General features: G+C 45.1%; 1 protein-coding gene across 1 annotated transcript in view; it reads left to right on the top strand.

Moving 5' to 3' along the window:
- The first annotated feature begins 12,261 nt into the window (after positions 1–12,261).
- Positions 12,262–27,143, top strand: part of LOC110530658 (rap guanine nucleotide exchange factor 4) — a 32,893-nt gene continuing 18,011 nt past the window's right edge. Inside the window, exons 1-4 of the mRNA XM_090183149.1 lie at positions 12,262–12,407; positions 19,290–19,432; positions 19,614–19,702; positions 20,425–20,571. Of these exons, the coding sequence (XP_090039275.1) occupies positions 12,340–12,407; positions 19,290–19,432; positions 19,614–19,702; positions 20,425–20,571 (447 nt within the window). The 5' untranslated portion in view covers positions 12,262–12,339. The remainder of the gene's footprint in view (positions 12,408–19,289; positions 19,433–19,613; positions 19,703–20,424; positions 20,572–27,143) is intronic.

The following is a 27,143-nucleotide window of genomic DNA, read 5'->3' as shown; positions in this document are numbered from 1 at the left end:
GGGCTGTAGAGAGTATTGGGGCTATGGTGAGTTCTGACCTGGATATGGAACCATTCTCCCAGGAGGCACTGGGACCTAGATGATATAAATACCACCCACTGTACAGAGGGGAGAGAGAGAGAGGTGGAGAAGGATAATGGAAGGAGAAGGATAGAGGAATGTGGGTGAAGGGAGTGAGAGGAAGGGAGAGAGGTGGGGGGAGAGAGAGTAGGAGGGAGGAGAAAGAAAAGAGAGAGAAAGACTAAAAGTGATGGGTAGAGGAGCATTGTCCTCCATCTTATATCTGCTGAGAGATATAGGATGTTGGTTCATTACCATTAGACATTCTGCCCTTGATTTGTTTCTTTCAGCCCTAATTGTTTCCAGACCAACTTTGATCTCAGACAAATCACGAGAGAAAGCCAACAACAATAACAGCAGCAGTTATTTGTGTGCTCTCAACTATGTGTGTGTCAGCGTTTGGCAGCCAATCATGACCCAGATGGAGATCTATAGGTAAAAAACATAGTTGGTGCATCCTGATGTTCACCCCAGAGAACATGTATCAACCAGCTCTTATTTAGCTCTTATTTAATGTAAAAAATAAGAAGATTGCACTGCTATGAAAACTGAAACTGTTCCTGAGATATTTACTTTTAAGAAACAGTTATCAATATCAAACTCACAAAAATTATAATTACATTAACATTAGCTAATTGTGATTGCAGCCATTTTGAAGAACCAGAAAGAAAACTATCAAGGTGTAATCATTGAACATCCCAGAGTGTCCTCTCGAAATGTACAACAGGACTAACACAGTGGCATACAGTGCATTCAGAAAGTATTCAGACATCTTGACTTTTTCCATATTTTACTTTATTACAGCCTAATTCTAAAATGGAATCAATTATCCCCCCCATCATTCTACACACAATAACCCATAATAACCAAGCAAAAACATTTTTTTTTATTTTTTTTTTAGCAAATGTATAAAAAAATGTAAAACTCAAATATCACATTTGCATATGTATTCAGACCCTTTATTCAGTACTTTGTTGAATCAACTTTGGCAGCGATTACAGCCTCGGATCTTCTTGGGTATGACACTACAAGCTTGGCACACCTGTATTTGGGGAGTTTCTCCCATTCTTCTCTGCAGATCCTCTCATGCTCTGACAGGTTGGATGGGGAGCGTCGCAGCACAACTATTTTCAGGTCTCTCCAGAGATGTTCGATCAGGTTCAAGTCCAGTCTCTGGCTGGGCTACTCAAAGACATTTAGACACTCCTGCATTCTCTAGTCTGTATGCTTAGGGTCGTTGTCCTGTTTGAAGGTCAACGTTCATCTTTCCGTCGATGCTGACTAGTCTCCCAGTCCCTGCCGCTGAAAAACATCCACACGGCATTATGCTGCCACCACCATGCTTCACTGTAGGGGTGGGGCCAGATTTTCTCCAGGCTTGGTATTCAGGCCAAAGAGTTCAATCTTGGTTTCATCAGACCAGAGAATCTTGTTCCTCAAGGTCTAAGAGTCCTTTAGATGCCTTTTGGCAACTCCAAGTGGGCTGTCGTGCCGATTTACAGAGGAGTGGCTTTCGTCTGGCCACTCTACCATAAAGGCCTGATTAGTGGAGTGCTGCAGAGATCGTTGTCCTTCTGGAAGGTTCTTCCATCTCGACAGAGGAACTCTGGAGCTATGTCAGAGTGACCAATGGCACTTCTCATCATATTGCTGTTTGGCTGGGCAGCCAGCTCTAGGAAGAGTTGTAGGAAGAGTGGAAGAGTGGTTCCAAACTTTTTCAATTTAAGAACGACAGAAGCCACTGTGTACTTGGTGACCTTCAATGCTGCAGTAATGTTTTTGCACCCATCCCCAGATCTGTGCCTCGACACAATCCGGTCTCGGAGCTCTACAGCCAAATCCTTCAACCTCATGGCTTGGTTTTTGCTCTGACGTGCATTGTCAACTGTGGGACCTTATATAGACAGGTGTGTGCCTTTCCAAATCATGTCCAATCAATAAAATTTACCACTCCAATCAAGTTGAGGAAATATCTCAAGGATGATCAATGTAAACAGAATGCACCTGAGCTTAATTTCGAGTCTCATAGAGAAGGGTCTGAATACTTATGTAAAAAATGTATTTGTGTTTTTAATTTTTAATACATTAACAAAAAATTCTAAAATCCTGTTTTCGCTTTGTCATTATGCCGTTTTGTGTGTAGATTGATGAGGTTAATAATTTTTTGGGGAATAAGGCTGTAACGTAACAAAATGTAGAAAAAGTCAAGGGGTCTGAACACTTTCCAAATTTAGATACAGACCAAAAACTAATGTCCATTGGAGAGGACAAAAATGAATGGTTGGGTCTCTGGAGGATAGAGGACCAGTGGCAACCCGTCATTCAGGGCAGGTGGGGAATGTTATTTTTAATGCCTGTTTTTCATGTTATTTTTTCATTAATACGTGTCACATATCAGTTTGCAAAAAAAAAATAAAAAAATAAAATTGGAGTTAATGAAGCTGCATACAAACATGGTCTCTTTTTTGCTTCCTTGAATAAGGCAGCTCCAAAATGCAGGTGTTTCTGTCATGTTGTCTTGTCTCTGTCCTTTCCCTTCACCCTGTCTCCCTCTGCTGGTCGTTGTTATGTTACCTTTTCTCCCCCTCTTTTCCCCAGCTGTGCCTTGTCTCCTCCTAATTACCCATTCACCCCGTTCCCCACCTGTTCCCTTTTTCCCTCTGATTAGGTCCCTATATCTGTCTCTGTTTCTGCTCCTGTCCTTGTCGGATTCTTGTTTGTTTGTTTATGTGTCTCATGCCTGAACCAGACTATCATCGTGTGTGCTGCAACCTTGTCCTGTCCTGTCGGAATCTACCTGTCCATCTGAGCCCACGTATGTTCGTCATTAAAGTACTCTGTTTGTTAATTCGCTTTTGGGTCCTCATTCACGCACCATAACAGAAGAATCCGACCAAGAATGGACCCAGCGACTTCGGATCCTCTCCACTCAGCCGTCGAGATCCAGGGAGCGATGCTAGGCAGACACAAGCAGGAATTGTCTGCTGCTCGACATGCCGTTGAGACCCTGGCCACCCAAGTCTCCAACCTCACAGAACAGGTTCACCATCTCCGCCTCGATCCACCGGCCACTTCCAGGGCTTTCGAATCTCCGGAGCCCAGAATCAATAACCCGCCGTGTTACTCTGGGGAGCCCACTGAATGCCGCTCGTTCCTCACCCAGTGTGATATTGTGTTTTCTCTCCAGCCCAACACTTACTCCAGGAGCACTGCTCGTGTCGCCTACGTCATATCTCTCCTTATTGGACGGGCTCGTGAGTGGGGCACGGCAATCTGGGAGGCAAGGGCTGAGTGTATTAACCAGTATCAAGACTTTAAGGAGGAGATGATACGGGTTTTTGATCGATCTGTTTTTGGGGAGGAGGCTTCCAGGGCCCTGTCTTCCCTATGTCAAGGCAATCGATCCATAACAGACTACTCTATTGAGTTTCGCACTCTTGCTGTCTCCAGTGGCTGGAACGAGCCGGCCTTGCTCGCTCGTCTTCTGGAGGGTTTCCGCGCAGAGGTAAAGGATGAGATTCTCTCCCGGGAGGTTCCTTCCAGCGTGGATTCCTTGATTGAACTCGCTATTCGCATTGAGCGACGGGTTGATCTTCGTCACCGAGCTCGTGGAAAGGAGCTCGCGCTCTCCGTCGCCTCCCTCTCCGCATCACTACCATCTTCCTCTGCCGGCTCGGGTGCTGAGCCCATGCAGCTGGGAGGTATCCGCATCTCGACTAAGGAGAGGGAACGGAGAATCACCAACCGCCTCTGTCTCTATTGCGGTTCCGCTGGTCATTTTGCCACTTCATGTCCAGTAAAAGGCCAGAGCTCGTCAGTAAGCGGAGGGCTACTGGTGAGCGCTACTACTCCTGTCTCTCCTTCAAGATCCTGCACTACCTTGTCGGTCCATCTACGCTGGACCGGTTCGTCAGCTTCCTGCAGTGCCTTAATAGACTCTGGGGCGGAGGGCTGTTTTATGGACGAGACCTGGGCTCGGGAACATGACATTCCTCTCAGACAGTTAAAGGAGCCCACGGCCTTGTTCGCCCTGGATGGTAGTCCTCTCCCCAGGATTCAGCGTGAGACGCTACCTTTAACCCTCACTGTTTCTGGTAATCATAGTGAAACCATTTCTTTTTTAATTTTTCGTTCACCTTTTACACCTGTTGTTTTGGGCCATCCCTGGCTAGTTTGTCATAATCCTTCCATTAATTGGTCTAGTAATTCTATCCTCTCCTGGAACGTCTCTTGTCATGTGAAATGTTTAATGTCTGCTATCCCTCCTGTTTCCTCTGTCTCTTCTTCACAGGAGGAGCCTGGTGATTTGACAGGGGTGCCGGAGGAATATCACGATCTGCGCACGGTGTTCAGTCGGTCCAGGGCCACCTCTCTTCCTCCACACCGGTCGTATGATTGTAGTATTGATCTCCTTCCGGGAACCACCCCCCCCCGGGGTAGACTATACTCTCTGTCGGCTCCCGAACGTAAGGCTCTCGAAGATTATTTGTCTGTAGCTCTTGACGCCGGTACCATAGTCCCCTCCTCCTCTCCCGCCGGAGCGGGGTTTTTTTTTGTCAAGAAGAAGGACGGGTCTCTGCGCCCCTGCATAGATTATCGAGGGCTGAATGACATAACAGTGAAGAATCGTTATCCGCTTCCTCTTATGTCTTCAGCCTTCGAGATCCTGCAGGGAGCCAGGTTTTTCACTAAGTTGGACCTTCGTAACGCTTACCATCTCGTGCGCATCAGGGAGGGGGACGAGTGGAAGACGGCGTTTAACACTCCGTTAGGGCACTTTGAATACCGGGTTCTTCCTTTCGGCCTCGCTAACGCTCCAGCTGTCTTTCAGGCATTAGTCAATGATGTCCTGAGAGACATGCTGAACATCTTTGTTTTCGTTTACCTTGACGATATCCTGATTTTTTCACCGTCACTCCAGATTCATGTTCAGCACGTTCGACGTGTCCTCCAGCGCCTTTTAGAGAATTGTCTTTTCGTGAAGGCTGAGAAGTGCACTTTTCATGCCTCCTCCGTCACATTTCTCGGTTCTGTTATTTCCGCTGAAGGCATTAAGATGGATCCCGCTAAGGTCCAAGCTGTCATTGATTGGCCCGTCCCTAAGTCACGTGTCGAGCTGCAGCGCTTTCTCGGCTTCGCGAACTTCTATCGTCGTTTCATCCGTAATTTCGGTCAGGTGGCAGCTCCTCTCACAGCCCTTACTTCTGTCAAGACGTGCTTTAAGTGGTCCGTTTCCGCCCAGGGAGCTTTTGATCTCCTCAAGAATCGTTTTACATCCGCTCCTATCCTTGTTACACCTGACGTCTCTAGACAGTTCGTTGTCGAGGTTGACGCGTCAGAGGTGGGAGTGGGAGCCATCCTTTCTCAGCGCTCCCTCTCTGACGACAAGGTCCACCCATGCGCGTATTTTTCTCATCGCCTGTCGCCGTCGGAACGTAACTATGATGTGGGTAACCGCGAACTGCTCGCCATCCGGTTAGCCCTAGGCGAATGGCGACAGTGGTTGGAGGGGGCGACCGTTCCTTTTGTCGTTTGGACTGACCATAGGAACCTTGAGTACATCCGTTCTGCCAAACGACTTAATGCGCGTCAGGCGCGTTGGGCGCTGTTTTTCGCTCGTTTCGAGTTCGTGATTTCTTATCGTCCGGGCTCTAAGAACACCAAGCCTGATGCTTTGTCTCGTCTCTTCAGTTCTTCAGTAGCCTCCACTGACCCCGAGGGGATTCTCCCTGAGGGGCGTGTTGTCGGGTTGACTGTCTGGGGAATTGAGAGGCAGGTAAAGCAAGCACTCACTCAAACTCCGTCGCCGCGCGCTTGTCCTAGGAACCTTCTTTTCGTTCCCGTTCCTACTCGTCTGGCCGTTCTTCAGTGGGCTCACTCTGCCAAGTTAGCCGGTCACCCTGGCGTTCGGGGTACGCTTGCTTCCATTCGCCAGCGTTTCTGGTGGCCCACCCGGGAGCATGACACGCGTCGTTTCGTGGCTGCTTGTTCGGTCTGCGCGCAGACTAAGTCCGGTAACTCTCCTCCTGCCGGCCGTCTCAGGCCGCTTCCTATTCCCTCTCGACCGTGGTCTCACATCGCCTTAGATTTTGTCACCGGACTGCCTTCGTCAGCGGGGAAGACTGTTATTCTTACGGTTGTCGATAGGTTCTCTAAGGCGGCTCATTTCATTCCCCTTGCTAAGCTTCCTTCTGCTAAAGAGACGGCACAAATCATCATCGAGAATGTTTTCAGAATTCATGGCCTTCCGTCAGACGTCGTTTCGGACAGAGGTCCGCAATTCACGTCTCAATTTTGGAGGGAGTTTTGCCGTTTGATTGGGGCTTCCGTCAGTCTCTCTTCCGGCTTTCACCCCCAGTCTAACGGTCAAGCAGAACGGGCCAATCAGACTATTGGTCGCATCTTACGCAGTCTTTCTTTTCGCAACCCTGCGTCTTGGTCAGAACAGCTCCCCTGGGCAGAATACGCCCACAACTCGCTTCCTTCGTCTGCGACCGGGCTATCTCCTTTTCAGAGTAGCCTCGGGTACCAGCCTCCGTTGTTCTCATCTCAGTTCGCCGAGTCCAGCGTCCCCTCCGCTCAGGCTTTTGTCCAACGTTGCGAGCGCACCTGGAAGAGGGTCAGGTCTGCACTTTGCCGTTATAGGGCGCAGACTGTGAGAGCTGCTAATAAGCGTAGAACGAAGAGCCCTAGATATTGTCGCGGTCAGAGAGTTTGGCTCTCCACTCAGAACCTTCCCCTTAAGACGGCTTCTCGCAAGTTGACCCCGCGGTTCATTGGTCCATTCCGTATCTCTCAAATCATTAACCCTGTCGCAGTGCGACTTCTTCTGCCGCGATATCTTCGTCGCGTCCACCCGGTCTTCCATGTCTCCTGTGTCAAGCCCGTTCTTCGCGCCCCCGCTCGTCTTCCCCCCCCCCCCCCCATCCTTGTCGAGGGCGCACCCATCTACAGGGTCCGTAGGATTTTGGACATGCGTCCTCGGGGCCGTGGTCATCAGTACCTAGTAGATTGGGAGGGGTACGGTCCTGAGGAGAGGAGTTGGGTTCCCTCTCGGGACGTGCTGGACCGTGCGCTGATCGATGATTTCCTCCGTTGCCGCCAGGCTTCCTCCTCGAGTGCGCCAGGAGGCGCTCGGTGAGTGGGGGGGTACTGTCATGTTGTCTTGTCTCTGTCCTTTCCCTTCACCCTGTCTCCCTCTGCTGGTCGTTGTTATGTTACCTTTTCTCCCCCTCTTTTCCCCAGCTGTGCCTTGTCTCCTCCTAATTACCCATTCACCCCGTTCCCCACCTGTTCCCTTTTTCCCTCTGATTAGGTCCCTATATCTGTCTCTGTTTCTGCTCCTGTCCTTGTCGGATTCTTGTTTGTTTGTTTATGTGTCTCATGCCTGAACCAGACTATCATCGTGTGTGCTGCAACCTTGTCCTGTCCTGTCGGAATCTACCTGTCCATCTGAGCCCACGTATGTTCGTCATTAAAGTACTCTGTTTGTTAATTCGCTTTTGGGTCCTCATTCACGCACCATAACAGTTTCAGCCTAGCTCGGTGCTTTCTGTGGTGGTGGAGCAGCCAGTGGAAATACAGAGCTTAGGGTTTGGTAAAGTTCTCTAGTTGCGCCATGATTAGCTCAGTTTTCTGTCACTCATGGGGACACTATGTCACCGCAAAATCTACGGAGAGAGCTTGAAAATTCAAGCCCCTTTGGTGCTGTCATAGAGTTACATTAGATGTGCCCGTCCAAGAAGGCTCAAGGTCATTGGCCACAGATAAAATGACGTCAAATCACGTTATATCAACCGTAGCTTTGATTGGACCGATCATGTCAACATCATACTTTCAAAATCTTAGCTAGCAGGCATCATCATGAATCACGTCGACAATCTACTGGCAAATCCTTTTCAAAACGTGTCATATGAAGAGAAGAAATTATAGATAAAAGGTATCAGTGCTAATTGGCCATTGGACATAAACATTACACAACAAGTTGGAAATCGTAAATTCAACAATGAGTGGTTTGGAAGGAATCAGTGTCTAACTGCAAGCATTGCAAAGCAATCACTAGCCTGCTATTCAGTGGAGTTTATGTGTGGTCTAAGTCTGGGTTTAAGGGTCTCTTTTCCAAGCTTCAACATTGGAGCATTCCAGCATGACTTCTGCCGCATTCAAAACAAATGGAAACTAGGAACTGGGAAATCTCAGACTTTAGTGAGTTCAAGACAACTGGGAACTCAGAAGAAAACAAGCTCAGACTGGGAAAAGACATTCTTAATGGTCATCCAACTCAGAAGTCGGGAACTTGGGCTTCTTTCTAGAGCTCCGACCTGAAAATCACTAACGTCATGATTCCACCTTGTTTTTTTCCAGAGTTCCCAGTTGTCTTGAAAGCACCAAAAATCCATATAGTGCCAGAATTTGATGACAAAGTTTGATGACTAAATTTGCCCACAAAGGACCGCCACACCACCTTCCTGTTCAAGTGAGCACAGTACAACAAGGTGAGTCCAAAAATGCATTGTATGCTGCTGCATACATTATGTAATATGCCAGGAAGATATGTATACTGTAGCTAAGAAAGTACGTTGTGTATGTTGTGTAGTAAGCTGTTAATAGCCCACGTGCCTCACCCTAATAATTGTGTCCCTTTTCCACTCATAATTTAGCCTACTGTTCTGACTTGGTGGTGCACATGTAGCCTATAGCCTGTTTTATAGAAATGTCATAATTTAGTAAGAGCTTTCATTGTCTGTTTAGATGCCCCCTTTATTTATCCTACGGTTCTGACTTGGTGTACAGGGTGAATACTGTAAGAACGACCCATGTTCTGAATTCTGTCGCTGTACATTACAAAAGTGCTGAACAAATAGTTATATTGATTACATTCGTCCTAGCTCGTTCATTAATGTCTTAATTGAAATTACGGATTGCCTCTTATCTGCTCATCCCCCCCCCTTATGCCATAGTTTGTGCATCTCAATAATCTGTTGAAAACCACATTTGTTTAAGAAAGTCAGCCTTATCAGCTATGTTGTTTTTAAAAGGCAGTAAAAGAGGCTGAATGAACTGTTTTGCTGCCAGACAAGGCTCCGCTGATAGCCAGGTGTAGCAGTGGTAAGATGTTGGGACTGCTGTTGGGAAAGCTTTATGTAGTTCCTAACAGTTTGTGGGAATCATTTGTCACCATTATAGTGCAATTAATGTATTGTTTAGTGTTGTGTAGTGGCTTGCTGACATGCATCTAAAACATATTTGTTTAGTTTGCCCCACCAAGATTTACATGCTAAAATTGCCCCTGTGGAGGACCATATTTAGAATTTCTCACATCCACCGGGACATTATTTAATCATCAGGACATTCAAAAACACTCTTTATTAACACCCTATGGTTGGAACACAAACACACAATTGTTTATAATTTCTGGGGTCTATGGCTCTGAGACACATACAGCAACACTGCCATCTACTGTTCAGAGGTGCATACTGCTGGTCAGGTGCTGCACTCCCATGAGGACAGCTGAAGAACACTTTTAGGTTCCAGATAGAACCTTCTGTTTCCTTGGTGTAGGCACTCCTAGATCTAAAAGGAATGGATAGCTTAAAGTGTTAGGAATAAATCAAACATTTTACTCAGTCTATCAGAAGGCAAGGTGAAACAATGCTTAAATATCTAGTAGTGTCTAAAGGGTTTGGATACACAATTCCTCTCTCTCCTACTTTGTCTGTCACATACATACTTCAGTCATTTAGTTTGTCTCTTATATAGCGCAACTTACAATAGTGAGTGCATACATATTCATACTGGTCCCCCGAGGGAATTGAACCCACAACCCTGGCTTTGCAAGCACCGTGCTCTACCAACTAAGTCACGCTAATGTCCTGCAGTGTTGGCTTCCTGTGGTGTTGTAGAGGACACATTCATTACACTGTGTTAAACCTCTACTTCAGACAGCTGGCACACATACACACACACAACAGATAACCTAGGTGGAACTAATAGCTCCCACTAGTATGGGAATCCCAGCTAACTGAATCTGTCAGTAGGAGGCTTTGTGTCTGTCGTCTGTGTTTTTCCATCTCTGAACACAACAGCACATCTCCTGCCTACCTCCTGTCTTCCTCTTTCATCAGTGGACATCAACAACCCCCTTTTCTCTTCCTCCCTCTACCACTCCCTGAGACCACACTGCAGGCCAGAGGAAAGGGAGTCAATCAATTCAAAGGGCTTTATTGGCATGGGAAACATATGTTTACATTGCCAAAGCAAGTGAAATATAGAACTAAACAAAATTGAAATAAACAATCAGTAATTTAACAGTAAACATTACACTCACAAAAGTTTCAAAGGAATAGAGACATTTCAAATGGCATATTATGGCTATCAATCTCTCCCTCCCTCTCATCTCATTTGATCCCTCTTCCCCACCCTTTTCTCTCCATTACCACCCCTTCTATCTCTCTATCTCTCTCTCCACATCTTGTGTAGGAGAGTCTGTCTTCTCTCTCTCAACATCGGCCTGAAGGAAGTACTGTATCTTTTGGCACTCACTGAATCTCAAACTCTTCCTGTTTCCTCCCCCCTTGCTGGTGGCGTCTTTCTTTCCCCCCAACGCAGTTAAGCCAAAACCATGCCCCGTTATTCAGAGGGGCGTTCTACAACGCTTTGCGCGCTCTCCAAGTCCGGAAGTGAATATCAGGTAGCGCAAAATTTCGGTCACTGATTAATAACAATTTGCCCTTGTATTTCAAGATCGAAAAATAAAATAACATCATGTCGTGGACAGTACTAGCCATTAATGTCCCTTAACGCTCAAATACAGATTAAATGGCTGTAGCATTATGAATAATAAATTATGAATAATAAGCATATGATTTTACCTGATAATAGACTACTAATGATAATATAACAACTTCAAATACCGAGCTAGTAAAGTTAAGCCTAGTGGTTAGAGCGTTGGACTAGTAACCGGAAGGTTGTGAGTTCAAACCCCCGAGCTGACAAGGTACAAATCTGTCGTTCTGCCCCTGAACAGGCAGTTAACCCACTGTTCCCAGGCCGTCATTGAAAATAAGAATTTGTTCTTAACTGACTTGCCTGGTTAAATAAAGGTAAAATAAAAATCAAAGTAGCTTACGTTCATTATCTCACTTTCAATTGAGGGAATTCAGCAGTTCTCTGAGACATTTTTGCAACTCATTGATACTCCGAAAAGAAATACATGGACAAATGTTACCAAACATGTAAATAATAGGCCTGCATTACGGTTAATTGTTAAATGACACTTTCCATCCTTACCTTGGAAGGTCACTGTCTCTGCGCTGATTGCCTGTGAGTGAGACAACGCTAGCTAGCCAATGGGAGCGTAGTAGAACGTTCCTCTGAATAACGGGGCGTGGTTTTAGCAAAACAACGCTGGGAAAAGTAAGACGCTTCCTGGTGCCGTGACACTGTCGTTGTGGTGACAGACAGCCCGTCACCGCTGGCTGTATCTATCCTGTTTCACCAAACTCAGAAGCTTCACACACCATATAATCACAGTAGAATTCGATTTTAATGTCTATTTCTATGCATCTGTGTTCCATGAATTATTTCTCAGAATTCTTTATTTATTAGTGTTCCATGTGCAATATCTTAAATTCAACCATTAATAAAAATATACTGTTTTGTTTATGAAGATATTGTCTGTCACACATGTAATTCCATTCTATCTGATGCTGATGCTGTTCAGTGATTGATTATTGACCACTGAATAGCTCCCCACATTCAATCAGCTAATTTACTGCATTTCAACACATTTTGCCACAGTGCAGAGAAAAATGTGCAGTTTTATAGTGCTATTCTACAGATGTTGTCATGAAGCTAATAGAGAATGATCTAAAGGTTGATTGATTTTCCTTTCTCTTTTTCCTCCTCTCTTCATCTCTTTTCAGTTATGGTATGAAAGGACTGAATAGGTGAAGACAATTTCATTAACCTAGTCAGTATCACTATCATCAACACATTACACGTTTCTGAAAAAATATTCTCTAAATCTTTTTATTATCAACTCGAAGAATGGCATCTTTAAACAAAAATTATAGCCTATTATTTAGCAAATCAATTTCACTCGTTGGTTGTTAATGTCCTGAGGGGGTAGAGTAGCCTCATACCGTTAAACCTCAGCCCAGGATCAGCCAAGGGGCGGAGTCGCGAGTTCAGCTCATGAACGACGACTGCACGGATAACCACCACGCTGAAGCCGTTTTCAGCATCTCCCGGTTTCTCAATCACACATTATCTGGAAATATGGTCGCTATAGAAACATCACCCAACTCGTCTCCTTTGGCTGAATGGGTCGAATGTCTGGATAAAAGGTGGGTAATAAACATTCCCGCCTTTTGGTCACGGCATCCTAAACCGCTGAAAACAACGAATTTGGGTTCCATTCATTAATCAGCATCAACATTACGATTTGTCATCTTAACCGGCAATCTCTGATTGTGTGCATGCCTGAGTGCGAAGGCGGCTTTGTTATTGTGTATCAAATGTCATTGACATATTCACATTCGGTCGAGGTACAAATTGAAGACCATTCCCAGGTTAGGTTATTCATAGGGCATTTACCTGCTGTGTTTGTCTATTTGCTAGTCGTTCACAAAGGCGTTGTAGGTTCATGGTTTTCTGTTTCACTCGTTAATCCTCCTCACCACCCGCAGCATTATCACTTTTTATCTCTTGTGAATTTAGACAGAACTTTATTGTAGTCTGCGATGGGTAATTTCTACCCTACAAAAAACAGTCGTGTGTGTAGGGTTGGTTTATTTTTGGGCTTGGGGCAGGTTTGCGCAAATCCAATCTCTTCATTGCAGGGTAATTTGTCAGCCGGCACTGTAAAAAACATTGTGTTGAATCTACTTTAAAAAATGAACGCAACAACAAAACACTTACTCTTATTAGTAGATGCAACGTCACATTTTCTTTTAGTAAAAAAATATTTCATAAATTGTTTGGGATTTACACAAATAAAGTAAGTCCAGGGAATTTATAATAGCCATAAAAACGTGTTGGATTTACTGATAATGTGGTAATATGTGAGTTGATGTCACACACATTTAGTACAGCTGACATACTAGTGTTAATAAAACTCAATGTTGAACACTGTTTAATCTATTTAATACTTTTCCATTTTAACCAATTTGTCAGGCATTGTTGAGCACAGTGCTAAATCCACCAGCAGCAGTCTACCTGGAGGTAGAACTGCATGCATTGCATGACGCTGAATTTGCCTCTGTCTTTATGGTGGTGGGGGGAATGGGTAGCCTGATCATTGAACGTACATTTGTCTGGTTTTGATATCGTTCGTTATAATACATTACACCTCTTGACACAACAAGCTGCTTAATACTAATATAGAACTAATTGTATTTCTTCGAATATGCTTACAACATTCTGTAAAATAATCAAAGTTAAAAAAAAATGAATTACCTACAATCCTCTAAATACGGGCAAGTGGTTGCAATAATTTATTGTTAAGTGGAGAAATAATATTAAAATGTACTCAATTTATCATTTTAAAACATTTCTTTGGTTGGTAAAATGAAATGAACAAATCTTTGAAATTACTTTTATATAAGTATATGTTGGTTGTTTTTTTTTTAGTCTATTTCAATTCACCCCAGAATCATTTTTTTAATAGTGTTTGTGGACTCACACACTCACACACACAAGAACCAATGGCAAATATTGAATCTGTATCTGCAGGTTAATGTAGTTTGTATTGAACACAGTTCAAAGATCTCATGAGAATATTAGCCTTGAGATGCTTGGGAATGGAGTGGAATAGGATTGATTAGCATTGAGCAGAATAGAATAAGGCTAGAAGAGCTCGACGGCCAGCATGAGTAAGACATTTAAGTGTGTTAACCCTTGCAAGGCTGCCGGCCCAGACGGCATCCCAAGCCGCGTCATCAGAGCATGTGCAGAGAGCCCTGGCAGAGTGGTGCTAGGAAAATAACCTCTCCCTCAACAAAATGAAGGAGCTGATTGTGGATCCCCAACAGGGTCACAGTGGAGAGGGTGAAAAGCTTCAAGTTCCAATGCTTGCACATCACTGACAACCTGAAACGGTTCATCCACACAAACAGTGTGGTGAAGAAGGCACAACAACGCCTCTTCAACCTTAGAAACCTGAAGAAATTCTGACATTGCTCATTCTGATATTTCTTTATTTTGTATTGTTGTATTGTTAGGTATTACTGCACGATTGGAGATACAAACATGAACATTTCGCTGCACCTGCGATAACATCTGCAAAATATGTACCCGACCAATAAAACTTATTTGATTTGACATCCACAGGTAACCATCGGCAATGGGAGCTCATTGCTCTCTCTCTCTGTTTTTCTATTTCCTTCTTTGTAATGAAGTTAGGAAACAGAGAAATGTTTCTAATGGTAATAGGAATCCCTACCTGCCCAGTCAGTGTAGATCAATGAAAGGAAGCCATGTTAAACTGTTGAGATGCAGCCCATGACAATGCTGGTTGATAACACAAGGGGGGGCTATCTCCACCATCAGGGGGATGGACTAAGGTTACGGCGGGCATGATGGACACACACACACACACACACACACACAATGTCCAAATCAATAAGCCCAGGCAACAATGATAAATCCGATAACTGTTACACAGCTAATGTCAGTGTGTGTCTGTGTGTGGACAAGAGGTTGACCGATTTTGATTTTTCAACACCAATACCAATAATTGGAGGACCAAAAAAAGCCGATGCCGATTTCTATTTTATTATTTGTCATTTTTTTTGTTTGTTATATATATTTGTAATAATGAGAATTGCAACAATACTAAATGAACAATGAACACTTATTTTAACTTAATACGAAAATAAAATCAGTTTAGTCTCAAATAAATAATGAAACATGTTCAATTTGGTTTAAATGAATGCAAAAACACTGTTGGAGAAGAAAGTATGTGCCATGTAAAAAAGCTGACGTTTAAGTTCTTGGTCAGAACAAGGATTGTTGTTCCTTTTAACATGAGTCTTCAATATTTAAGAAGTTTTAGGTTGTAGTTATTATAGGACTATTTTTATTTTACATTTATTTAACTAGGCAAGTCAGTTAAGAACAAATTCTTATTTTCAATGATGGCCTAGGAACAGTGGGGGGCTGCCTGTTCAGGGGCAGAACGACAGATTTGTACCTTGTCAGCTTGGGGTTTTGAACTTGGTTACTAGTCCAACAGTTACTAGTCCAACGCTCTAACCACTAGGCTACACTGCCGCCCCATTTCTCTCTCTACCATTTGTATTTCATTTACCTTTGACTATTGGATGTTCTAATAGGTACTATAGTATTGCCAGCCTAATCTCGGGAGTTGATAGGCTTGAAGTCATAAACAGCGCTGTGCTTCAAGCATTGCGAAGAGCTGCTGGTAAATGGAGGAAAGTGCTGTTTGAATGAATGCTTACAAGCCTGCTGCTGCCTACCACCGCTCAGTCAGACTGCTCTATCAAATCATAGACTTAATATAATAACACACAGAAATACGAGCCTTAGGTCATTAATATGGTCAAATCCGCAAACTATCATTTTAAAAACGAAACCTTTATTCTTTCAGTGAAATACGGAACCGTTCCGTATTTTATCGAACGGGTGGCAACCCTAAGTCTAAATATTGCTGTTACATTGCACAACCTTCAATGTTATGTCATAATTATGTAAACTTCTGGCAAATTAATTACTGTCTTTGTTAGGAAGAAATGGTCTTCACACAGTTCGCAACGAGCCAGGTGGCCCAAACTGCTGCATTTACCTTGATTCTGCTTACACAGAACGCAAGAGAAGTGACACAATTTCAGGCACCACATTGATTAAATGCAACACAGGACAAGCTAGTTAAACTAGTAATATCATCAACCATGTGTAGTTTACTAGTGATTATGTTAAGGTTGATTTGTTTTTTTATAAGGTAAGTTTAATGCTAGCTAGCAACTTACCATGGCTCCTTGCACTCACGTAACAGGTGGTCAGCCTGCCATGCAGTCTCCTAATGGATTGCAATATAATCGGCCATAATCGGCATCCAAAAATGTAGATTAGCGATTGTTATGACAACTTGAAATCGTCCCTAATAAATCGGCCATTCCAATTAATCGGTCAACCTCTAATGTGGACAGTAATACGTGTACGCTATTACATGATATCTCATCTGACTTCAGTTGGCTGTAAGTGACAGAGCTGATCTGTAGTACAGAAGGTGACAGTGCTTCAGGGCAGACAGCAACACATTACAAATGGAGATGAAAACATAACATTTATCTCAGAATATTTAAGTGCAGGTCCTTCTCATTTGAAAAAACGGCACTAGCTGCATTTGGTTGAAATAATACAAAATGGAAACTATTTGTTTGGAAAGCTATATATTTTGATGAAGTAATGAACAGAGACCTCATCGAACCGTTGGGTGCTGCAGAGTAAGATTCTGGAGCTATCTGGTCTCTCCTCTCCAGTCCTCTCCTCCTGTCCTGTCCTCTCTCATCTGTACCACCTGCTAGAATATGTCTCACTGTGCCTCAGCCCTAGTCAGAGTTGTGTATGTGTCATTTTGGTTTAGCTGTAATATCAGGTGGGAAACTATTTTCAGTGTAGACAGAAGGAAAGAGAGCGTGAGAGTAACAGGAGGATGAATCATGTGACCTACAGGTTGAAGGTGGTGTGAGCTGCTTTCAGACCACATCAGCTTCAGAGAGATGCACATTCTACTGGAAATGCTGTGTGATGCAGGGAGAGCGGGGAGGTATGGCGAGAGAGAGAAACAGAGAGATGGAGAAAGAGAGCCAGATGAAGGTGGTCTCTGTGTCACCTGTAATCCCTTATTCTAGACATCTGGGTCAACGCTGAGGAACAGGTTGGTCTTGTATTATGTAGGCCCGTGAGTCTTTAACACAACTGTCTGTGTGTGTGTGGGGGCAGAGATTAGAGACCACCTGTCTAACAGATTAAACCCACAGAGAGAGAGAGAGCTGTGGTCCTTAGGCAGAATTTTTCCTTCAGCTTGGACTCTTGTGACATGAGAAGGTCTGAGAGGAAAGGAGAAAGATGGATGGAAAGACAAGGCAGATTAGAGAAAAAGGAATTAACCAAGGCCTAGGAGAGAGTATCTGAAGAGAATAGCTAATGCATGAGCAGGTCAATATGTACTAGCCATTCAGTGGACTTCTCACACTCAGTGAGTCACCAGTGTCAGAGGAGAGCTGGAGGTCATATGGTGTCTCAACATCACCCATGGCTAGGCACAGTGTATGCATACTTGTGTTTATGGGAGTGGGTGAATGAGAGAGAGACAAAGAGTGAGAGAGGGAGGGGAGATCGAGAGAAAAGAGATGTGAACAGACTGCTCTGTGAGTTTCTCTGAATGATTTTGTCTCAGTCAGTGGTGTGTCTTTACGCTTACATCCACACTCTGGAGGGGGCCCTTAGCGACAGAACGCCTACAGCTATCACAGAGAACAGAAAAGAGGAGAGCAAACACACACACACACTTCCGGGTGAGAGTATCTGCTGTCATGCTTGACTGCTGCTTCTCTACTTTTCGACCTGTTGTTTTTATGCACTTTCAGGCCTATTGGAGCTTTGACTTTTACAGCCGTGGCTTATTAGTGCTTGCTAGTTGGCTGTTAGCCTACCTCGGAGTCTGGACTGCACTGCTGTGATTACCTCCACCTGCCTAGATTCTTCCTGGTTATATTGATAATTACTAGCTAGCTAGGTTATGTGCGTTTAATTTGTTTTCTTGCTGAATTTAAATGCCCGGTAGCCAACTATGTCTGTGACAGTGGCGCAAGAAAACGTTCATGGTTACATTTTTTCATCCTGAAAATTAACTATTGTCTCTCCTCTCTTCCTTGCCAAGACTGGAACGTGCTGCTGCCTTCCAATTACAAACCCACCTGCTAATCAACAACCTGTTCGTGCCCCACCAGTCTGGTTTCTGCCCCCTCCACAGTACTGAAATTGCACTCCTCAAAGTTATCAATGACCTCCTCTCCTCTGCTGCTGCCCTCCACATCCTGATTCGACTTGATCTGAGTGCTGCTTTTGACACAGTGAGTCATCAGAGCTTCCTCACCAGGCTGGAGGGTCTGTGTGATGAGGGCACCGCACTCTCCTGGCTACAAACATACCTCACAAACCGGACCCTCAATGGCCACACCTCAGACTCAGCTGCAGTTATACTGGGTGTCTCCCAGGGTCGCTTACTCCTCATGTACATCCTCCCCCTTGGTCAGAACCTTCCGTCACTTCAACCTTGACTTCCACTGCTATGCCGATGAGACCCAGATCTACCTCAGCAGCAAATCCTTCCTCAACCCACATTGAATCCTGTCTCTCTGCAATAAAAACATGGATGCAAAATAACATTCTCAAGCTCAACAGTGATGAAACAAAACAACTCCTCATAGGCACCAAATCCACCCTCAACAAAGCTTGCAACCTCACCTTCACCATTGACAACACCACTGTCTCTCCCTCCATGCACGCAACCTTGGTGTAATCCTGAACTCCACCCTCTCCTTTGACCTCCATATAGGACAGACTGTCAAGTCTTCAATCTTCCACCTCCGCAACATTGCCAAAGTCAGGTCCTCCCACTCCTGTCCTGACGCTGAAACCCTCATACATGCATTAATCTACTCCCGTCTACTCACTACTGTCCGTCATCAACTCAAGCTCCCCTGTGATCTCCAAAGTCCTGACAGCACATCACCCCTGTCCTCCAATTTCCATTGGCTCCCTGTGTCCCAACGCTTTGACCCCTCCCTCCCCCTATCGCCCAGACCTTCTGCACCCGCACTCAGTTCACCACAGCAGCCCATCTTGTCATCCCCAGGTTGATGCTTTGGCCACAGGGCCTTCTCCAGGGTTGCTCCTAGGCTCTGGAACTTTCTCCCTCCACCCTGTCTTTCAGTCCCTCCTAAAGCGCCACCTCTTTGACATGCCCCCCTACCCCAAACCGTGTTCCTATCCAAATCCCAACCCTCCCCTCCTCATACACTGATACATCCCTCTTTCCCTTCTTTGAGCCCACCCCTCTCTTTATTCATGTTTTTGTTAACTCTGTTTTGTTTTTACTCTTTTTCTTTCTATAATTGTAAAGTGACTTTGGGTCCTTGAAAAGTGCTAAATAACTCCCATGTAGTATTATTATTACTAACACCCCCCATCTCTCTCTGTAGGCCTGCGGAGCGTTCAGCAGAGGATCTGGATATCATTCTGACCAGACTTAAAGGGTTTAAAGCCTTCCAGAGGTTCCACCCCTCCCTGCTGCTGCAGATCTGCTCCTGTGCCTTCTACGAATACCTGGGGAAAGGCATCACCTGGAAGTATACATACACACACTTGGACATCTGCACACACTCTCTCACACTCACTCAGTGGTATGAGCACCTTGAAAAAGGCCTCTCTGATACCTCATTGGCTTTCAGGTTTACCATGACTTGGCACATCAATGTTATGACTATTTCTGAATGCTTATATGCTGTTATGTCTGTTCTGTGTAGTGTTCCGCCAGGGTGACATAGGGACCAGCTGGTATGCTGTTCTGTCTGGCTCTCTGGACGTCAAGGTGTCAGAAACAGCCAACCACCAGGTAAATCAGGTCTGCTTCACACCTTTTACTAAACCTCTGTGTTTGGTTTTCCTCTTTTAGTTACTATGTATTCCCCCTGGAGCTTGTCCTGTGTTTTCTCTCTGGTGTTCAGTGTTCTCTTTTTAGACTTTAGTGTTCTCTGTTTTCTTTCCAGTGTTCGCTCTAGAGTTCTGTGATCTCTCTCTAAAGTTCGATGTTCTCCATCTAGAGTTCTGTGATCTCTCTCTAAAGTTTGATGTTCTCCATCTAGAGTTCTGTGCTGTTCTAATTGTGTTACTACTTGTGTAGTCCTGTACAGCCCCGATGAATGCTTGGAGGGCATAATTTACAATACTCTAATTGGTCCGCTCTCTGTCAGTTAGAGACCATGGTCATGTTATTCTCAGTATGTGGGTCACTTTCTGGCCATCCTAGACAGAATGACCATGATCATATTATAATCAGTATGTGGGTCACTTTCTGGCCATCTTAGACAGAATGCAAGAATAGAATTTTAACAACTAGTCTTACAACATTGACCCTTAGGTAGATAGTGGGTCTGGATTGAAACAGTCTTCTGTGTGTTTGTGTGTGTGCGTAACTGTCCCCAGTGCTGTTGTATGTGATGGTTGTTCTACAAATGAATTGCCCTTTTGGGGACAAAGATGTATTGATTTGGAACTGAATTAAATTGAATCAAATAAGTGAAACGAATTGAGTGTATTCTTTCTGTGTGTGTCTAGGATGCTGTCACTATCTGCACGCTGGGAATCGGGACGGCGTTTGGAGAGTCAATTCTGGATAATACTCCTCGCCACGCCACTATCGTCAGCAGAGAGACCAGCGAACTGCTCCGCATCGAACAGAGAGAGTTCAAGAGTCTATGGGAGGTGAGAGAGGGGAGGTGAGAGAGGGGAGGTGAGAGAGGGGAGGTGAGAGAGGGGAGGTGAGAGAGGGGAGGTGAGAGAGGGGAGGTGAGAGAGGGGAGGTGAGGCAGAAGAGGCACACACTTAACATTTTGAAGTGGTTTTCGCTTATGCCACAAGAGGGTGGTCCACTGTCAACCCTAGGCCTCCACTATGGTCCACTATCAACCCTAGGCCTCCACTATGGTCCACTGTCAACCCTAGGCCTCCACTATGGTCCACTGTCAACCCTAGGCCTCCACTATGGTCCACTGTCAACCCTAGGCCTCCACTATGGTCCACTGTCAACCCTAGGCCTCCACTATGGTCCACTGTCAACCCTAGGCCTCCACTATGGTCCACTGTCAACCCTAGGCCTCCACTATGGTCCACTGTGTGTGTGTGTCCTTGTTGTGTGGAACCTGCTGTACTTTTCAGTGGGATGATGCATGCTGAAACAGTCGTTGTGTGAATGTGTTGGGGGGGGGGGGGGGAGTGCTAGTGGGATAACAAGGTTTTTGTATGTGTGCACTCCCCCATCTCTCTCTCTCTGTCTCTCGCTCTGTCTCTCTGTGTCTCTGTCTCTCTGGTGACTATTTTAGCAGGTTAAATATACAGCAGAAAGGGCCTGAGGCTGTAGTTATCCTCAGTGTTCTGATCTTATGTTGTGTGGGTGATATTAGCCTGGGTGCCAGTCGCTTGCTGCTGCTATTGTCTTGAAGTGTCATATCATGCTGGTTAAAGGAGAGGAACCATAAAGTGTTTGAAAGACAAAGATCAGTCACAGCATTTGACAGGTGATAGCCAGGTCACCCATTATACAATAGTGTTACTACAGGGGTCCAAGCCAGGTCACCTATTATACAATAGAGTTACTACAGGGGTCCCAGCCAGGTCACCCTTTAAACAATAGTGTTACTACAGGGGTCCCAGCCAGGTCACCCTTTAAACAATAGTGTAACTACAGGGGTCCCAGCATTTGACAGGCGATAGCCAGGTCACCTATTATACAATAGTGTTACTACAGGGGTCCCAGCCAGGTCACTAATGATAAAATCATTTTACTACAGGGGTCCCAGCCAGGTCACCCGTGATACAATAGTGTTACTACAGGGGTCCCAGCCAGGTCACCCGTTATACAATAGTGTTACTAAAGGGGTCCCAGCCAGTCACTCATTATACAATTATTTTACTACAGGGGTCCCAGCCAGGTCACTCGTTATACAATTGTTACTACAGGGTCCCAGCCAGGTCACCGTTATACAATTGTTACTACAGGGGTCCCAGCCAGGTCACCTGTGATACAATAGTGTTACTATAGGGGTCCCAGCCATGTCACTCGTTATACAATTGTTACTACAGGAGTCCAAGCCAGGTCACCCGTGATACAATAGTGTTACTACAGGGGTCCCAGCCAGGTCACCCGTGATACAAAAGTGTTACTACAGGGGTCCCAGCCAGGTCACCCGTGATATAGTGTTACTACAGGGGTCCCAGCCAGGTAACTCATGATAAAATCATTTTACTACAGGGGTCCCAGCCAGGTCACCTATTATACAATAGTGTTACTACAGGGGTCCCAGCCAGGTCACCCGTGATACAATAGTGTTACTACAGGGGTCCCAGCCAGGTCACCCTTGATATACAGTAATAGTGTTACTACAGGGGTCCCAGCCAGGTCACCCTTGATATACAGTAATAGTGTTACTACTGGGGTCCCAGCCAGGTCACCCTTTAAACAATAGTGTTACTGCAGGGGTCCCAGCCAGGTCACACTTGATATACAGTAATAGTGTTACTACAGGGGTCCCAGCCAGGTAACTCATGATAAAATCATTTTACTACAGGGGTCCCAGCCAGGTCACCCGTGATACAATAGTGTTACTACAGGGGTCCCAGCCAGGTCACCTGTGATACAATAGTGTTACTAAAGGGGTCCCAGCCAGGTCACCCGTTATACAAGTGTTACTAAAGGGGTCCCAGCCAGGTCACCCGTGATACAATAGTGTTACTACAGGGGTCCCAGCCAGGTCACCCGTTATACAATAGTGTTACTGCAGGGGTCCCAGCCAGGTCACTCGTTATACAATTGTTACTACAGGGTCCCAGCCAGGTCACCCGTTCTACAATAGTGTTACTACAGGGGTCCCAGCCAGGTCACCCGTGATACAATAGTGTTACTACAGGGGTCCCAGCCAGGTCACCCGTGACACAATAGTGTTACTAAAGGGGTCCCAGCCAGGTCACACGTTATACAAGTGTTACTATAGGGGTCCCAGCCAGGTCACCCGTGATATACAGTAATAGTGTTACTACAGGGGTCCCAGCCAGGTTTCAATAATTTCAATAAGCATTTTTCTACGGCTGGCCATGCTTTCCACCTGGCTACTCCTACCCCGGTCAACAGCACTGCACCCCCCCACAACAACTCGCCCAAGCCTTCCCCATTTCTCCTTCCCCCAAATCTGCTCAGCTGATGTTCTGAATGAGCTGCAAAATCTGGACCCCTACAAATCAGCCGGGCTAGACAATCTGGACCCTTTCTTTCTAAAATGATCTGCCAAAATTGTTGCCACCCCTATTACTAGCCTGTTCAACCTCTCTTTCGTGTCGTCTGAGATTCCCAAAGATTGGAAAGCAGCTGCGGTCATCCCCCTCTTCAAAGGGGGTGACACTCTTGACCCAAACTGCTACAGACCTATATCTATCCTACCATGCCTTTCTAAGGTCTTCGAAAGCCAAGTCAACAAACAGATTACCGACCATTTCGAATCTCACCATACCTTCTCTGCTATGCAATCTGGTTTCAGAGCTGGTCATGGGTGCACCTCAGCCACGCTCAAGGTCCTGAATGATATCTTAACCGCCATCGATAAGAAACATTACTGTGCAGCCGTATTCATTGATCTGGCCAAGGCTTTTGACTCTGTCAATCACCACATCCTCATCGGCAGACTCGACAGCCTTGGTTTCTCAAATGATTGCCTCGCCTGGTTCACCAACTACTTCTGTGATAGAGTTCAGTGTGTCAAATCGGAGGGTCTGCTGTCCGGACCTCTGGCAGTCTCTATGGGGGTGCCACAGGGTTCAATTCTTGGACCGACTCTCTTCTCTGTATACATCAATGAGGTCGCTCTTGCTGCTGGTGAGTCTCTGATCCACCTCTACGCAGACGACACCATTCTGTATACTTCTGGCCCTTCTTTGGACACTGTGTTAACAACCCTCCAGGCAAGCTTCAATGCCATACAACTCTCCTTCCGTGGCCTCCAATTGCTCTTAAATACAAGTAAAACTAAATGCATGCTCTTCAACCGATCGCTACCTGTACCTACCCGCCTGTCCAACATTACTACTCTGGACGGCTCTGACTTAGAATACGTGGACAACTACAAATACTTAGGTGTCTGGTTAGACTGTAAACTCTCCTTCCAGACCCATATCAAACATCTCCAATCCAAAGTTAAATCTAGAATTGGCTTCCTATTTCGCAACAAAGCATCCTTCACTCATGCTGCCAAACATACCCTTGTAAAACTGACCATCCTACCAATCCTCGACTTTGGCGATGTCATTTACAAAATAGCCTCCAATACCCTACTCAACAAATTGGATGCAGTCTATCACAGTGCAATCCGTTTTGTCACCAAAGCCCCATATACTACCCACCATTGCGACCTGTACGCTCTCGTTGGCTGGCCCTCGCTTCATACTCGTCGCCAAACCCACTGGCTCCATGTCATCTACAAGACCCTGCTAGGTAAAGTCGCCCCTTATCTCAGCTCGCTGGTCACCATTGCATCTCCCACCTGTAGCACACGCTCCAGCAGGTATATCTCTCTAGTCACCCCCAAAACCAATTCTTTCTTTGGCCACCTCTCCTTCCAGTTCTCTGCTGCCAATGACTGGAACAAACTACAAAAATCTCTGAAACTGGAAACACTTATCTCCCTCACTAGCTTTAAGCACCAACTGTCAGAGCAGCTCACAGATTACTGCACCTGTACATAGCCCACCTATAATTTAGCCCAAACAACTACCTCTTTCCCTACTGTATTTTATTTATTTATTTATTTTGCTCCTTTGCACCCCATTATTTTTTATTTCTACTTTGCACATTCTCCCATTGCAAACCTACCATTCCAGTGTTTTACTTGCTATATTGTATTTACTTTGCCACCATGGCCTTTTTGCCTTTACCTCCCTTATCTCACCTCATTTGCTCACATCGTATATAGACTTGTTTATACTATATTATTGACTGTATGTTTGTTTTACTCCATGTGTAACTCTGTTGTTGTATGTGTCGAACTGCTTTGCTTTATCTTGGCCAGGTCGCAATTGTAAATGAGAACTTGTTCTCAACTTGCCTACCTGGTTAAATAAAGGTGAAATAAAATGTAAAAAAATAAAAGGTCACCCTTGATATATAGTAATAGTGTTACTACTGGGGTCCCAGCCAGGTCACCCTTGATATACAGTAATAGTGTTACTACAGAGACCCAAGCCAGTTTACCCGCTATACAAGTCAATATTCAACGGCCATCCATGTCTGAGAACGTTGGGAGATGACGTGGAAACCGGCCACTAGGGGCAATAGTGAGCACTGCTACCTTCGGGTAGGTTTCAATTTTGCTAGTGTGTTGTTGACAGGGATGGTGGTTGGGGGTAAGCATCTGCTTCTGATTGCAAATGTTGCAACTTCAATTTCAGCGATAAAGCAATAGTCCCCCAAAACTTTCTAAGCCTATCCCAAACCTTAACAGACATACTATTTATCTCAACCCCACACAGTCATCACAAAGTGTGTCATCACCTGTCTTGTGGAATAAGGAGGCAGAGAAAGGGTTAGTAATTTTTAAACATTACTTTATGATCTATTTGAACATTCTTTGATGCATTTCTTACGGTACTTTTATAGTCAGCTATTCATCTTGTAGCACGTTTCTTAGACATTACATACTACAATGGTGCTTGTGTAGCCGGTGCTATACTGCACCGCTGTAACTCTGCGTTGTGTGTGGTTGATTGAGACTATAGACGTGGACTTTGGAGATCAGGTAGTTTTAATTAAGCAGAACTCACTCCCTGCATCCGAAAGGAAATAAAACATTTGTAGAGCACATATGTTCTGAGAATCGTCGCCTCTTTCTACAACAGATGCGCAATAGGAGGGACTGGGATCATTCGAGGAGCTAGCCATCGTTCACACATACAATCGCTTGCTAATACCTTAGCTAGCTATTAACCACATGTTTTATTCAGAATGTTGATATCATCCTAAAAAGTACAATTACAAGTGCATCTTAACAATACCATCCACTTATGAGTAACCTCTAAATACACATCATTATTCATGAACACACTGTGTGTATGACTTTGTACTTAAAATAATCTAACTTTTCTGATGACAGAAAAAGCGTGCCTACCTCTCTCAGTGCATCAAAATGAAACAATAAACATGAAAATACAAACGCACAGACATGAAAACAGAGGCAATAACACCTGAGGAAAGAACCAAGGGGAGTGACAGATATAGAGAACATAATCAAGGAGGTGATGGAGTCCAGGTGAGTGTCATGAGGCGCTGGCGAGCGAGACGATGGTGACGGGTGTGCGGGATAATCAGATGACCAAGATGCCAGATCCCCGAAGTGCGGCTGCAGCAGCAGGACGCGGAGCGGACGGATCACACCAGCTGAGGCACAGGAGCCTGACAGATCGGCTGAGGCACGGGAGCCTGTAGCAGTTCCCGGACCCAACGTCATTACACTGACACAAAAATAAAATAATAAAACGCTTCACCCTAATGCTTCCCTTAGGTGAGGTGTTATTCTGTAACAAGTGCGGTAAGAGTCGGGAAGCAAGTTCAGGGAGCGAGTGTTTTAATAAATAAATGAAACAATAAACATGAAAACACAAACAACGCACAGACATGAAAGCAGAGTCAATAACACCTGAGGAAAGAACCAAGGGGAGTGACAGATATAGAGAACATAATCAAGGAGGTGATGGAGTCCAGGTGAGTGTCATGAGGCGCTGGCGAGCGAGACGATGGTGACGGGTGTGCGGGATAATCAGCAGCCTGATGACCTAGAGACCGGAGAGACAGTATGTCTGTCTCTGTTCAGTGTAAACAATATTGAGCTCTATTCATTATTATTGAAAATGTTGTCTGGTGCTTGTGCCTTGGGACTTTTTCTCTTTCTCACACACACTCTCACTTTCCATCTTTCTCTGCTCTCTATATACAGTCCTCTCTACGTTCTATCTAGCTCCTCTTGCTCTCTCTTGCTCTCCCGCTAGCTCATTGAAAAGCTCTGATTGCCGTGGCAACCTCTGTGTGAGTACTGGAGTGCTGTTTCAAAGAGGACTGAGTGGGTGCAACAGAGAGAGAGGAGACCTCTGGGGTAGTACTGAGGATGCTGCTGGCTTCCTGGTTGTGTGTGTGTGTGTGTGGATTACAGGAGCAGAGAGCTCCTCTTAGTGGTCCTTCCCAGACGTAGAGAAGTGTAGAGAAGACCCTGGGAGAGAGAGAGAGAGAGAGAGAGAGAGAG

The sequence above is a fragment of the Oncorhynchus mykiss genome, chromosome 8 (genome assembly GCF_057628025.1).
Source record: "Oncorhynchus mykiss isolate SJ-2025 chromosome 8, ASM5762802v1, whole genome shotgun sequence".
NCBI lineage: Eukaryota > Metazoa > Chordata > Actinopteri > Salmoniformes > Salmonidae > Oncorhynchus > Oncorhynchus mykiss.
Note: the sequence above shows the minus strand (reverse complement) of the source record. Positions and strands in the feature narration are given on the sequence as shown.